General features: G+C 43.3%; 2 protein-coding genes across 6 annotated transcripts in view; one reads left to right on the forward strand and one right to left on the reverse strand.

Annotated features, from left to right (window-relative positions):
* The window catches only part of LYSMD2 (LysM domain containing 2), a 38,455-nt gene that overhangs the window by 10,449 nt on the left and 12,308 nt on the right, over positions 1-15,698 (reverse strand). The window contains exons 1-2 of one of the 5 annotated variants that reach the window (XM_045067676.1): positions 6,735-6,895; positions 6,117-6,591 (exon numbers count right to left, since the gene is read on the reverse strand). In XM_045067676.1, coding sequence (XP_044923611.1) covers positions 6,117-6,395 — 279 coding nt within the window. In that variant the 5' untranslated portion in view covers positions 6,396-6,591; positions 6,735-6,895. Of the gene's footprint in view, positions 1-5,909; positions 6,058-6,116; positions 6,684-6,734; positions 6,896-7,247; positions 7,435-15,698 lie in introns of those variants that run through there. The other 4 variants (XM_045067678.1, XM_045067677.1, XM_045067675.1 and 1 more) reach the window with 4 other exon arrangements.
* The window catches only part of TMOD2 (tropomodulin 2), a 70,500-nt gene continuing 61,759 nt past the window's right edge, over positions 6,958-15,698 (forward strand). Inside the window, exon 1 of the mRNA XM_004755423.3 lies at positions 6,958-7,061. The gene's annotated coding sequence lies outside the window, so the exon portion shown is untranslated. The remainder of the gene's footprint in view (positions 7,062-15,698) is intronic.

Here is a 15,698-nt window from a genome sequence, read left to right on the forward strand (position 1 = left end):
TTAGAATGTATATTTGGGGGCTGCCTGGGGCTAGAGAAGGAAACAGAAGGAAGGTCAGCGGCACAGGGACGTTTTCAGAGCAACGGCACTGCTCTAAAGCTGGACTGTGGTGATGACTGCACAACTCTGTAACTCACTGAAAGTCCTTGAATTGTACACTTAGAATGGGTGGATGTTGTGGTATGTAAATTATATGTCAGTGAAACTGTTTTTTGGGTTTTCTTTTAAGATCAATCAATCAATCAATCAATAATTGTTTATTAATAATAATAAATTATTATTATTTATTGATTGATTGCTTTAATAAATAAATTATTTATTTAATTTATAAATAAATAAATAAGTAAGAAGCAGACTCCCTGCTGAGCAGGGATTTGGACATGGGGCTCCATCCTAGGACCCTGAGATCATAAGCTGAGTGGAAGGCAGAGGCTTAACCCACTGAGCCACCCAGGCACCCCAAAATTGTTTTATAAAAAAGAAAACATGAGGATTCTTGGGATTCTCCCTCTGTCCCACCCTACGAAAAATAAAATAAAATAATAAAAAATACATGAGAATCTATTAAATCCCAAGCTACTAAAGGCCATTTTACCATACTTCTCATTACATGTTGCACTATTAATTTATGGTTCTCTTGCCTTTGATCAGCAAGGATCAACAATTTCTATCAGCAGCAGGGCCTAAAGGTATGAACACAAAAGATGTACATATACTTACATTCCTAATTCACAACCTTGTCCCTAAAATGACAATCATTTCACCTTGTCTCAGCAAGGTGACTTCTGTTCAGGGAAGTATGAAGAAGCAACTAGGTTTAGCAGCTCACTGGAAGAAAGTGAGAAGACTCTGGGAATAAAACCGGACAGTAAGTAATTGAGGGCACGGGAAGCAAGGTGGCCTCTGGAAAGGGGAGAGGATAGGCAAGCTGCCAGGAGGAAGTAAAGAGACAATGAAAAAGTTAATGCAAATAATAGGTCTCCTCACTGCCTCCTGCTCACTTTTGTTTGTATGCTGTTCTCTAGTTGTTTTTTCAGGGTTTCCAAACAAAAAGTTCACAGTGGCTGCCTGGAGCCATGAGCTTCCTCCCAAAGCTTGCATCCAACTGAGAGGAGCTAGGATCACCACAAACATCACAGCTAAATCTAGAACACTGGGTTAGGGCAAGGACCTTAAGTCTCAGGAGAGATAGGCACAGCCAGGGAAATTCCAGCCCAAGCAAATTCAAGCCTGAGATCTACATCGTATTTAGTAATTTCTCACCTTAGCCCAAATAGTTTCAGTTTCCCAGACCACTTCCTCAAATGCCTCTTTGGTAGAGATGCTCAAAAGTAAACCTATGCTTATTTCAATGTCAAGATTCTCTGCCAGTAGAAGGGGAGAAAACCAGCACCAATCTTGCTGTAGGCTTGAGAGTGAAAGACCCCCCCCCCAGTCTTTAAATAATTAACTGCTCTTTTGTTGTGTAAGAGTACCCCTCCTCCCCTTGCAGTGAAAAGACCCTTCCCCCAGGGTTGAATTCAATGTAACTGCTTGTTTGCTTTTCTGTAAACCGTTGGCTTTTAGGTATGAAATTAGGTTATCAATTGTGTGAATTGCTCTCTTACCTTTCTCTAGCCGCGTGGCTTATAGAAATAATAGAGACGCCATGATGGCACTCCTCCCTTCCCCCTTCTTGCTCCCCTTCCCCACCTCTCCTTTCCCGCGCGCGGGCCCTCATAACCAATCAGCTTACTCCCCCCTCCCTGCCGCTCTCTTCGCGCGCGCGGGTCCCTGGAGCCAACCCGCAAACTCCAAGTATGCCTTTTTCAAAAGTTCAAACTGTCCACCAATCAGTTGCGCCCCACCCAAAACTTGTTTGTACCTGTCTATAAAAACCCGGCACCACCCCAGCCGGGGGTGCTCAGCTAGCAGGAGCTGCTGACCACCCGCAGGCGCGCGCTGACCACCCGCAGGCGCCTGCGTAACAATAAAGAACCTCTTGCTGATTGCATCCAGTGGCAGTGTTGGATTCTTGGGTAAGGGGATCCGCGGGTCTTTCAAGAGCCAGCCTCAAATCACACTTTGCAAATCCAGTCACTCAACCCCTATGTGGGCTCTGTCTTTCAAGGTCTGCTCAACTCTAGGGCCCGGCAACTTCACTCCAGGCAGGCCAGCGGATGAGGTCCATACATATGGGAAGGGCCTGCGTGTGCCAGACTTGGGCTAGGCACGGAATGTACAGAGACGAGTTAGACAAGCAACCTGGCTTCTCGAGTAGCTACAGGCTAGTGGAAATCAGCAGTAGACAAAACTCATCATTAATAACAGGAGAAAAGCATGTATCATCCTGTAATACCTGCATGTAGCACAAGGACTCAAACAAACCAGGCTCAATAAAACCAAGTAAAAAAAAATAATAAAAAATGCTAGTTATTAATAACTAAAATGACTTTAAAAGGGATATGGGAAAGGTCCTTTAGATATTTTCTAAGGCACTGGCCAAACAACCTCGGTCCATCAGGCGTCAGGTCTGGCCAGGCTCTCCAACATCGGCATTCTTCTTTCCTATAGAGAAGCCTTCTGGATGCCTGGGCCCATCTCTACAGCAGAAATACTCAAATGAAATAGTAAACAATAAGCAGAAAATATGTAGTCTCTATATAGTATCAACAAATCATCCAGAATCCAACCCCTTCCCACCACTTCCTTTTCCACTGCTTTGGTCCAGGCTGCCATCCTCTCTCCTGCATTATTATAAAGCCTTTATCCTCTCTGGTCTCCCTGCCTTGGCACTCCCTGGGCTACAGTCTGTTCTCCAAGCAGCAGCCAGAGTGATCCTCTTAATGCATAAATCAGATCATGTCATTCTTCTGTTCAAATTCCTCCACTTTCCAACTCACTCAGAGAAAGAGCCAAAGTTCTTACAATGGCCTTAAAACCCCAAGTGATCTGGTTCAAATATACCCTATTGCATTATAAACACCAGGTACACTATTCCTGGAACTTGCCAATTATGGTCCCACCTCAGGGCCTTTGCATCACTTGCTATTTCTCCTGCCTGGAATGTTCTTCACAGATATCTGCACACCCCCCACCCCCTTGCCTCCTTCTCCATGAGGTCTTTGTGGTCACACCATTTTAAATTACAGCCACCTCCACTAGCCCTCCTTCTCTCCTTTCCCTGCTTTACTTTCTTTCATTTTGCTTATCAATACCTGACCTATAGGGGTGCCTGGGTGGCTCAGTGCGTTAAGCCTCTGCTTTCAGCTCAGGTCATGATCTCAGGGTCCTAGGATCAAGCCCCGCATTGGGCTCTCTGCTCAGTAGGGAGTCTGCTTCCCCTTCTCTCTCCGCCTGCCTCTCTACCTACCTGTGATCTTTTTCTCTGTCAAATAAATAAATAAAATCTTTAAAAAAAAAATATTGACCTATAACATATTTCGTTTGTTTACTTACTGTCTCCACTAAGATATAAGTTCCATGAGGGCATGGATTTCTATTTATTCACTAATGTATCACCAAAAAGATAGAAGGTGGGGAAAAAAAAAGGAAAATAAGATGAATAATAAATACTGTTGGGAAGACAAGGCAGGGAGGGGGAAAGGGGGTATGGAGGAGGGCTGTAATTTGACAGAGAGTAGTCAGGAAGGCCTCATGGAGGAGACATACAACAAGAACTTGAAGGCAGCGAGGCAGCAAGTCACACAGCCAAGATCAGCTACATAATTTGCAGGGCCCAGTGAAAAGTGCAAATGTGGGGCCCTTGTTCAGAAAGTATTAAAAATTTCAAGATGGTGGGGCACCTGGCTGGCTTAGTCAGTTAAGCGTCCGCCTTTGGCTCAGGTCATGATCTCTGAGTCCTTGGGACTGAACCCTTTAAACAATAATTTAAATATGCTTATGACCTCGGCAGTCAATATTAGAAACTTAACTAATTTAACTTCTTTCTGTTTGATCAGGGAAAGAAAAAAACTTCTCTCCCTTTTTAGGTCCCACGTAAAATCTCAATTTACCATGAGTAAATCGAATTAATAATTGCCTCCATTAATTAAAGCACTAATGTCACTTCACTGTTACAGTAATAATGATCACTTCCACTGTTTCCACATAATCAGTGGAAGAGTCTCTAAAAATTTCATCAACTATAGTTCAGGACCTATAGTAAATGATATACATGTAATAAACCAGTGGTTCTCAATGAAGAGCGAGTTTCTTCCTAGGGAACATTTGGCAATCTCTCAATGGGGGTTGGGGGTCCTACTGGCATCTAACAGGCAGAGGTCAGAGATGCTATTAAACATCCTATAATGCACAGCACAAGTCCCACAACAAAGAATCTGTAAATATGCATGTAAGGCCCATAATATCAATAGTGCTGCAGTTGAGACTGTGGCCATACATTATAGTTCCCAATTATACCTGAGCTTAACATCTTAAAATCAAGTCTTTTTGAAAGTAGTGAAAAATCTAGTTTACACCTTAACTATAAAGGGTGACTCTTAACTATAAGGTTAAGAGTAACAGGATCTACAGTGAGCAAAATCATGATTAGAAAGCATCTGATCAAAAGTAGAGAGCAGCTCTGAGCAGATGTTTAGGAGCTCTAAGCCACTCAGGTGCAGCCAAGTAGGGCACTGGCCTGGAGAGACTGCTGTGGGTAGGGACCAGGGAAATAACACTTCTCTAGAGATCACGGGATCCTGGTACAGTCACCCTGGCCCAGTAGGTATGACATACAGAAACCATACAGAAAAGACCTTCCTTTTTCAACAACCAAGATGCTAAGAGAGCTCTTGATAAGACTAGGATAGAAACAAGGGTGGAAATCAGAAGAAGTATCTAGAATAAAGCAAATGCTTTATCACTGTGCTAACTCAAGCTGTTCTCAGTGAAAAACATACTCAGATAATATCCTTACCTCTCACCCCTCTTCCCATCTGTAAAAAAGTTAATTACACCTACCTCCAAGGCTCATTAGGAAAACCAAATTGAATAAAAACAAGATGGAACAGGACAAATGTAATGCCTGGCACACAGCAGGCATTCAGCAAAAGGTAGTTACTGATAAGCCCCAACTCTGCTTTCCTCTGGCCCTCACCCAATCCAGGTCTTATTGATGTACATAACAATGGCAGTTCTACATACACGTTTAGAAACTCCCAGGCAGATGGAAAGGGACTATCCATAGCATGATAATATCAGTATATGCCTGCACAGCAAGATCCCTGGTCTCAAAATGTTTAAATAAGACCTGCCAGGTAAACATACAGTACCAACCTGAAGGTGCAGAATAAATTAGTCTCTGTCAATCTGTGAAGGGCCAGAAAGAGTTTCACTTTAAGAGAAAGATACAGATAAGATCGCCTTTCTTCCCATCAGTGTCTAAAGTGTTTCAGGAAAAAACACTGAAAACTGATACAGAACTCAAATGTAAAAAAAAAAAGGCCATCACATGGCTCAGAGTTAATTATAAGTAATTTTAATGAGACAATATGCTCCCTCTGGTTTCCATGTTCTTCCCAGAGGTGTAATGCAATATACCTAGGACACACACACTTATAAATTTATAATAAACACAGCTCTCCAGCTCACCTAGACCCCAGTTCTGGGCTGCTGCTTAGCGACAGGTGTCACATTCACAGTTGCCCGTGAGCCCAGGGGTGTAATTTCACTTCTAAATAAAGCAGCATCATCGATAAAACCAGAACCATCCTGCGGAAACAACTGTACCACCCCTGACTCATCGCCGCGCTTGTTTACAGACAAAACAAAATTCCCTGCCCGAGTCCACACCTCAGCTCGGCTCTGAGTAAATATGCACTACGGCAGTGTGATCTGGACTGAAACTCAGGTGAACATGGCTCCCTGGTCGGCTCTGGTCGGCCTCGCCGAGTCCGGGCAGGACGCCGGGAACTCGATGCACTTACCTGGGGAGGGAGCTTGGGCGGCCTGCCCATCTGGCCGCAGAACCATCTTCGGTGACCGCGGCGGCGGCCCTCAGTGCGCCGTGGGCGAGCGCCAGGGGGACGGCTAGCCGCCCGCGCGACCCCCGGGCCCCCGGCCCCTCCCCGAGCCCCCGCCCCGGAGCCCCCGCCCCGAGCCCCCGCCCCGCCGCCGCGGCGCGCCCTGCTCACCGTGACTCCGTACTTGAGCGCGATGCCCTGCAGCGTATCGCCGGCGCGGACCCGGTGCTCCACATGGCGCTCGATGACGCCGGCGCCCAGCGGCGCCCGCACGCTGGCCGTGCTGCCGTACGAGCGGGTCTTGGTGCGGGCCAGACTCAGCGACAGCTCGGCCTCCTCGGACTCGGAGCCCGAGCGCGAGCGCGAGCGCGGCGGCGGCGAGGGGGCCGAGGCCCGGGGCGCCCGGGGGCCGCCTTCCCGCAGGGACAGCGCGGGCGACGAATCCGCCATAGGTCCCGCGGAGGCCGCCAGGTCGCGAAGCTCGCCAAGGGGGCGGCGCCTCGTGCGCCGCCGCCTCTTCTTCCTCCTCAGAGGGGCTGCGGCGGGCCGTTTCGCGGGGGCGGCGGGCTGGAGGCCGCGACGGGGAGCTGCAGGCCGGGCATGGCGGGCGCCCCCCTCCTGCGCGTCCCGCCTTCCCCCGGCGCACCTGCAAGCGGAAGAGCGAGACGAGATCCCGCAGCCGCCGGGCCGAGCGCCGCGGCCCCACCCTGCTCGCCGGTGCGGGGCCCTGCGGTGCGGGGAAGCGGGGCGCGCTACCGCCCGCGGCCGCGGGGACTCAGGGGGGCCCACCGTCAGGCGTCCTCGGCGCAGCGGAACCCTGCGGCACGCCCGCAGATGCTAGTGAGAGCCCTGCCCCCACCAGGGCGAAACACCAGAGCTTCGCTCTGCTTCCTTTATCGATCCCCCAGCAGGCGCCCGCTTTCTCAGACCTCCAAGCTCTCCCACGGAGGGCACTTCCCTCCCCCCACCCGACTACCCTGATGACCTCAAAGCCCACGTCACAGAAAACATTAAGGCCATTGAGCACACAGTTTCTCCAGGCCCATCTCAACAGCCAGGAGGGTCCGGCCTTGCAGCGTTACAGCAGGAGGGATAGGCCTTTGAACATTACACCAGGTGGGTCACCTCCGACCAACCCTCCAGCTCTTTGCATTTCACTCCTCACTGCACACCCGTGCCAAACTGAGTCCTGACCTGCCTGGAACGAGTGACTGGTTACAGTCAATTCTCCGGGCTCACCAGCTACATCCCATTCTCGTGGCTCACTAAAATTTATTATCTGCACCCATCCTTTTTTCTTACCCGTTTCCTCTTTAAGATGCTGAAATCATAACTCCACAAAGTATTATCATTAAATCCACGGTTGACCTCATCTGTGTTCTTCATCTGAACACTCGCTCCTCAGCATGCTGGCTTTTGACAGTATTCTCCACAGAGTGGGTATGCATTTACTAGAGGCTGCCGCCACGATTTCTGTTGTACTCTGGACAGCTCTACGACAGGAGGTTCCCAATATGCAAGTCAGGAGACTGGAAGTTTAATTCATTGGCTGAAGTTTCTCTGTGTCGCAGAGCTGGACAGAGGCAAAGGCACTGGAGCTTGGGAGACACCACAAAGGATGGTAGAGGAGCAAGTGGTCCTCACATCACCCTCCCACTCAAAAATTCTTCAATGGCTCCGTGTGGACAGCAGCATTAAAACTCACATTGGCACCCAAAGTATTCTTTCTATTTTTATTATCCATGCATTGGTCATATCCCATCTGCAACTTCTCCTGTACGCATCCCGCCAGACAGAGCCAGTTGAACCTGCCCCTCTTGCCTACCTTCCTGTGTGCATATGCTATATACCCCCCACCTATAATGCAACTCTTCTATATCCTGTCTGTATTTTTTTTTTTAATTTAAGGCCCATCCCAAATGATACATCCTCCAAGAAATCTTTCCTGATTTCCAGGTGTCTCCCTCCCTTAGCCACCCAATCGTTATTGTTTCTCCACTGAACCCCAAGGCAGTTGGTACCTCTTGTTTAGCACTTGTGTTTTGTATCATGTACTTATTGCCTCTACATGTTCTCCAAGGAGGCGTAACTAGATTTTACTCATCTTTTTAGCACCAGCAGTGCTTAGCCCAGAGCCTTCAATAAAGCATCAAAAGTAGCTGAATGAAGGTGTGGTAAAAAGATCCCAAAAGCTAAATTAGATTCTTTAGCAAGACTGTGCCATACATGAACTCTTGAGTGGTATCCATTGTGCCCATCCCAGGAACTATAAGAGAGGAAGAATGCCCGAGTTTCAATATATTATGAGATCAGGAAATCCTTCAAGAAATTGTCCTCAAAGAATTCACAACCTAGTATTGAGAGCGCATATACCATGTCTTCCAGTGAGGAAAAGTTTATAAGAACTTGAAGTTTTTATTTGAAGAGTAATGAACTGGATTATGAGAGGTGTGCTTTGGTGCTCTTTGGGAAAAGTTCAATGACCAATTAATTGGCGAAACACTAACAAGCTATATTTCCCTTTTGGAGGTTCACAATGCACATTAGAATACTGAAGGTTCTAGAAGGCCTGTAGTAAAGTAAGCTATTAGGTTTGATTTAACACTGTATTTCCCAAACTCATTTGACCACAGAACCCTTCTTTCTCAGAATTTTAGTAGTTTGGGCTGTGCTAAATTAAAGGGGTGAAAGACAAGCCTATATAAGAAACCAGGAAGACGACTTGAGAAATCAGAGAATACCAAAAGATAGAAGAGTTGGTACCTAAAATAAGGGGCAGAAAATGAGCCAGTTGGAAAAAGGCTAGGTGATGATCACTTAAGTACATTATAAAATGACCAAGGCCTCTGTAAAAATGAAAAAAAAAAAAAAAAGTACCACCAAAAATACAGAGAGATTCAAAAGCCATCCCATCCCCCTCTCGTAAGGATAAGTTTCTAAGATGTCCTCAGTTATTTCCAACTTTTCCACCCTTAAGAAATCCTGGATCATAGGGGCGCCTGGGTGGCTCAGTGGGTTAAGCCACTGCCTTCAGCTCAGGTCATGATCTCAGGGTCCTGGGATCGAGTCCCACATTGGGCTCACTGCTCAGTGGGGAGACTGCTTCCCTTTCTCTCTCTCTGCCTGCCTCTCTGCCTACTTGTGATCTCTCTCTGTCAAATAAATAAATAAAATCTTAAAAAGAAAAAAGAAATCCTGGATCATAAAACACCTCCAAAACATCCATAAAATGCTCTGAAATGAAGCTTAAACAATTCTCAGAATTTTCTCCATGATTCCTCTTTAAGATCTTCACTAGAATTTCCTATAGATTTCAGGAATTAATCATTTTGAATTAATACTTATTTGATATTTTAGAGTTAGGGTCCTTTGTGAGGTATTTTCCTTAGTGACTGGGGCTATTTTCAAATATTTAATCTTCCTTTAAGTTTTATATTGAATTCTCTATAATCTAAATAATATAAGTCAATATCTACAATTTATGGCTTAGAATGAAAATTTTTAAAGGTTTTATTTATTTATTTGACAGAAAGAGAAAGAGCACAAGCAGGGGGAGCAGCAGGCAGAGGGAGAGGGGAAACCAGGGAGCCAAAGACCTTGAGATCATGACCAAAGCCAAAGGCAGATGCTCAACTGAACGAGCCACCCAGGGACCCCAAGAATGAACTTCAATATTGTTGTTTTGTGTATCTACATATAACACAGAGCAAACCTCACAATTAATAGTGAAGCATTAGAAGCATCTCCTTCGGGGGTGCCTGGGTTGCTCAGCTGGTTAAGTGTCTGACTCCTGATCTCAGGGTTGAGTTCAAGTCCTGCATTGGGCCCCATGCTGGGCATGGAGCCTACTTTAAAAATAAATAAACAAAATAAAATTTAAATTTAAATTTAAAAAAGAATTTCCTTTGAGGTCAAGAATAAGAAAAGGAAGCTTTTTTCTTTTTTCTTTTTTCTTTTTTTTAAGATTTATTTATTTAGGGACGCCTGGGTGGCTCAGTTGGTTGGGCAGCTGCCTTTGGCTCAGGTCATGATCCCAGCGTCCTGGGATCGGGTCCCACATCGGGCTCCTTGCTCGGCGGGGAGCCTGCTTCTCCCTCTGCCTCTGCCTGCCATTCTGTCTGCCTGTGCTTGCTCTCTCCCCCTCTCTCTCTCTGATAAATAAATAAAATCTTAAAAAAAAAAGATTTAATTATTTATTTTAGAGAGAGACGGAGAAAACACAAACAGGGGAAGGGGCAGAAGGAGAGAATATCCAAGTAGACTCCCACTGAGTGCAGAGCCTGACGTGGGGCTCAGTCTCACCATGAGTGAGATCAGAACCTGAGCCAAAACCACAAGTTGGATGCCCAACGGATTGAGCCACCCATGCACCCCAGAAAAGGAGGCCTTCTATCACTGCTTCTATTTAATTCCGTAGTCCCTAGCCAATGCAATAAGGAAAAGGAGGAGAAAGGGAAAGGAAAACTAACAAGAAATAAGCTGTTTGTTGATAACAGATAACACTAAAATGTTTACAGGCAATACAAATAACATCTACACAGGGGACTGTTCAAACTTCAAAGTTTTAAGACAGAAAGATCAATATGCAAATATCAATTACATCAACCAATCAGAAAATATAATTGGGAAAAGATTATCTAGATACCAAAAAAATTTTTTTAGGAATAAAGAAAAGGAAAGCATGCTTTGCATGGAAAAAATTATTAAATTCTACTAAAAGATACAAAAGAAGATGAAAATAAAAGCAGAGATATACCATGTTTATGGATGGGAAGATGAAAAATACCATTTCCTTCCCAAACTAATATATGAACTCATTGCAATTCCAAAAAAATCTCTATGGGATTCTTCAAAGGACATGACAGTCTTATTTTAAAATAAGATCGAGAGCTAAGAAGAGCAAGACATTTCCTGAAGAAGAATGAGGAAGATGGACTTACCTTCACACAACCATCAATACTTACTGTGCAGCAATGAGACCTACACCACGGCAGTAAATACTGCCAGGACAGACAAATGTGACAAAGGGACAACAAAGGAAGCCCAGCAACAGGCCCATCCATATCAGAGAAAGTTAATCTATGGCAATAAATGCTGTTGGCACTGTTACCATGTGAAAAAATAATCAAGTTCAATCTCTCCTCTACCATACTGAAATCAGTTACAGATTGAGGACATAATTGAGAAAAACACACTTTAACACTTTTAGTACAATATCTTTATAACCTTGGGATAACAAAACATCTCTCCCTTTTTTAAAAAGATTTTATTTATTTGACAAAGAGAGAGACGCGAGAAAGGGAAGACAAGCAGGGGGAGTGAGAGAGGGAGAAGCAGGCTTCCCGCTGAGCAGGGAGCCAGACGCAGGGCTCCATCCCAAGACCCTGGAGTCACGGCCTGAGCCCAAGGCAGATGCCCAATGACTGAGCCACCCAGACGCCCCACAAGACATCTTTAAGCGAGAAACCAAATTACAAACCACAAAGGAAAAAGACCGGTGAATTCTGTATACCAACATTAAAAATTTCTGTGCCTTGGGGTGCCCGGGTGTATCAAGTGTGTTAAGCAGCTACCTTCAGCTCAGGTCAGGATCCCAGAGCCTGGGATCGAGCCCTGCATCAGGCTCCCTGCTCAGTGGAGAACCTGTTTCTCCCTCTCCCTCTGTCTGCCATTCTGTATACTTGTGCTCTCTCTCTCTCCATCTCCCTGCCAAATAAATAAATAAATAAATAATCTTTAAAAAAAAATTTCTGGAGGCACTTAAGGGCATCTGGGTGGCACAGTTGGTTAAATGTCCAACTCTTGGTTTCACTTCAGGACATGATCCCAGGATCATGAGATCGAGCCCCATGTTGGGCCCTTAGGCAGAGTCTGCCTAAGATTCTCAATCCCTCTCTCTCTCTCTAAAATAAATAAATCCCTTTTTTAAATTGCCTTAAGATTTGAATAGAAGGGTATGAAATGGAAAAAATATATACTTGAATACATATAGCTGACAAAATATTACTATTTAGAATATATTAAGATGCCTATGAGCTATAAAAAGACAAATACTAGAAAAATGGTCAAACATTTTCAGAAGATAAAACTCAAATGGCCAACAAACCTAGGGGAAAATGCTCAATGTTACCAATAAGCAGAGGAATTCTATTTAAAACTACAATTTCATAGGCACGAGGTTGGCAAAAATTAAACAACTGGACAATTCTAAGTACTGGTGAGATTGTCAAAAGGAAATCTCAAACAGTGTTGGCAATATAAACTGGTGCCACCACTTTGAAGAGCTATGAGACAATATCTAGTAAAGTTGAAGAAGCACATATCCAGAGTTCTGGCTCTAGCAAGCTAGAAGGTCTAAAACTTAAGTGAAGTCCTCCTACTACGACTATTTTCAATTTAGGTTAATTTTTTAAGTGAAATTCATAACGAAGCTGGCCATTTAAAGAAGGGACAGATTTACGCATGGAAACTAGAAGAACCTGAAAGCTAGAACCATAAATAACTTGCCTAAATTAATATATGAAGACATAGAAAGTCTGAATGGTTCCAATAACCATTAAGAAACCAAGCAGTAGGGCGCCTGGGTGGCTCAGTTGGTTGAGTGACTGCCTTCAGCTCAGGTCATGATCCCGGATTTCCGGGATCGAGTCCCGCATTGGGCTCCCAGCTCCTTGGGGAGTCTGCTTCTCCCTCTGACCTTCTCCTCTCTCATGTTCTCTCTCACTCATTCTCTCTCAATAAGAATAAAAATCTTAAAAAAAGAAAAAGAAAAAGAAAAAGAAACCAAGCAGTACAGGGCACCTGGGTGGCTCAATTGGTTAAGTGACTGCCTCAGGTTCAGGTCATGATCCCAGGGTCCCGGATTGAGTCCCGAGATGTGTGTCCAACTCTCTGCTCAGCAGGGAGTCTGCTTCTCCCTCTCCCCCTGCCTGCTGCCCCCACTCCTGCTCTCTCTCTCACTCTTTCTCAATAAATAAATAAAATCTTTTTTAAAATGGATGTAAGAATCTTAAGATACTATGAAGCCAAATCTAGCAGTGCATACAAAAGATAATCCATCATGAACAAGATGACTTTATCCCAGAAATTCAAGGGTGACTTACTATTAAAACGTTAACTGATTTTAGGGTAAAATAGATAGAACCAAGTAATGAATCTAAGAAAATATGAGCAAGGCCTTTATAAAGAAATAAATCTTAAATTTATTAAAATACATTAAAGAAGACAAATTTTTTTTTAAAAAACTATGCCATGTAGTTTTAGTATAGATAGTATAATAGTATAGACAGGAAAATTCAAAATCATAAAAAAAAAGTCCATACTCTTCAAATTGACCTGTATATTTTATGCAGCAGCAACTAATATCCCAATGAGTCTGCAAGAAACATGACAGGATAATTCTAAACTTGATATGAAAGAGCAAAGAACCATAGACAGCGAAGATGCTGAAAGGGAAGGGCACCTGGGTGGCTCTTGAAGGTAAGCATCTGCCTTCGGCTCAGGTCATGATCCCAGGTCCTGGGATCAAGACCCGAATTGCACTCCCTCCTCAGTGGGGAGACTGATTCTCCCTCTGCCCCTCCCCCTTCTCATGTGCACAAAAATAAGTAAATAAAATCTTAAAAAAAAAGAGAGAGGAAGAAGAAAAGGAAAACTGCCCTACCAGTTATCAAGAATTATTATAAAGCTAGAATATTTAGGACAGGGTTTATTCATGCTGGGAGACTAATGAATACCAGTAGTGCACCCAGAACCAAAATCACAAATGTATGAGAACTCATCCATGACACAGGGAGCACTGCAGATCACTGAGGAATGGTGTATGAAATACATGATGTCAGGGCAAAGGGTCAGCCACATGGTAGAACTCCTACCATACACAAAATCTAATTTCTGATGGATTACAGACTTCAAGATGAAAGATAAAACTCCTTCAACTTACAGAAGAATATCTATATGATCCCTTGATAAGAAAATACCTCTTTAGCAAGACAAAAAAGCATTCTCCATAAAGAAGATGGGTAAGCATGACAACTTTAAAATTCAGAACTTTTGCTAACAAAAAGAAACCTTAAAGAAAAATTAAATTAGAAACTAGAAGAAAATACAGGAGTCCCAGGAAACAAGAATACTTGACTGGAATCTTTGATTTATACTTTATCATTTGAACTCCAGCTCATTTTTATGTGAAAATCAGGAACCGAACAGATTCTGAAATCTAGGTATTCTTCCTTATTTTAACTCAGCTATCTGAGCTTAAAAACTGTATAAACACCAATAACAAGGAGTGTTTTATTTACAACATACACAATCAACTGCATGTTAATATCTAGAATATTTGAAAAGCTAATTCCTACATAACAAAAAGAGAAAAACAAATAACCCGCTGGCAAAACTAGAATTTTATAGAAGAATAAAAATCCAAGTGTTGACTAAAAATATGAAAAATGCTCAACCTCATTAATAATCAGAAAATTTCACCTTAAGGTCACAAAGAATAACCATTTTACATTCACCAGGCTGGGAAAAAATTAAGTTTGGCAAGACCAGTTACTGGTGAAGATAAGAATTCTATACAGTAAAAAAAAAAAAAAAAAAAAAAAAAATTCTATGCAGTGATGGGACAAGTACGATTGGTACAACTATTTTGAAAAACACTCTGCCATTATCTTGCAAAACTGCACATGTTCATTCTTACTAACCAGATATTCCAATAGTAAAAACTATATATGTTCTATTGAAAACCTTGCACCTACACACCAGGAAAGGTGTGAGAATGTCCATTGTTCAGAATAACAAAAAACTGGAAACAATCAATTATTCACCAAGAGTAGAATAAATAAATTGTGCTGAGAGATTCTTTGAGAAACAGTTCACATGCCATACAATTCATCCATTTAAATGTGTTTTTTTTTTTTTGTATATTTGTATTACATCACCTTTTTAAATTGTGGTAAAATACATATAAAAATAAAATTAACCACTTAAAACATTTTTTAAAAGATTTTATTTTTAAGTAGGCTCTACATGCAATGTGGGGTCTGAATCAAGAGTTGCATGCTCTACCAACTAAGCCAGCCAGGTGCCCCCCACTTTTACCTTTTTTTTTTTTTTTAAGATTTTATTTATTTATTGGACAGACAGAGATCACAAGCAGGCAGAGAGGCAGGCAGAGAGAGAAGGGGAAGCAGGCTCCCCACTGAGCAGAGAGCCGGAGGCAGGGCTCCATCCCAGGATCCTGGGACCATGACCCGAGCCGAAGGCAGAGACTTTAACCCACTGAGCCACCCAGGCGCTCCGACTTTTACCTTTATTAAGTATACAATTTAGTAGCACTAATTACATTCACAATGTTGTGCAATCATCACTACCAGTTTGTTTTCCAAAACCTTTTTTACTAACTTCAAACAGAAACTTAACACCTAAGCAATAACTCCCCATTCCTGCCTCCTCAGTCCCTAGTAACCTCTAATCTACTTTCTGTCTCTATGAATTTGTCTATTCTAAATATTTCATGAGTAGAAACTTAAAATATTTGCCCTTTTGTGTCTGGCTTATTTTACTTAGCATAATGTCCTGAAGGTTCACCTGTATTGTAGCATGTATCAGAACATCATTCTGATTAACCTAGAGGGTATTACGCTAAGTAACATAAGTCAGACTAAGACAAATACCATAAAATTTCCCTTACACGCAGGATCTTAAAAAAAAATAGAACTTAGAAGAAAAATAGAGAACTTGTGGTTGCTAGAA

The sequence above is a fragment of the Mustela putorius genome, unplaced genomic scaffold (genome assembly GCF_011764305.1).
Source record: "Mustela putorius furo isolate JIRA1106 unplaced genomic scaffold, ASM1176430v1.1 tig00003898_pilon_pilon_pilon, whole genome shotgun sequence".
NCBI classification, from domain to species: Eukaryota; Metazoa; Chordata; class Mammalia; order Carnivora; family Mustelidae; genus Mustela; species Mustela putorius.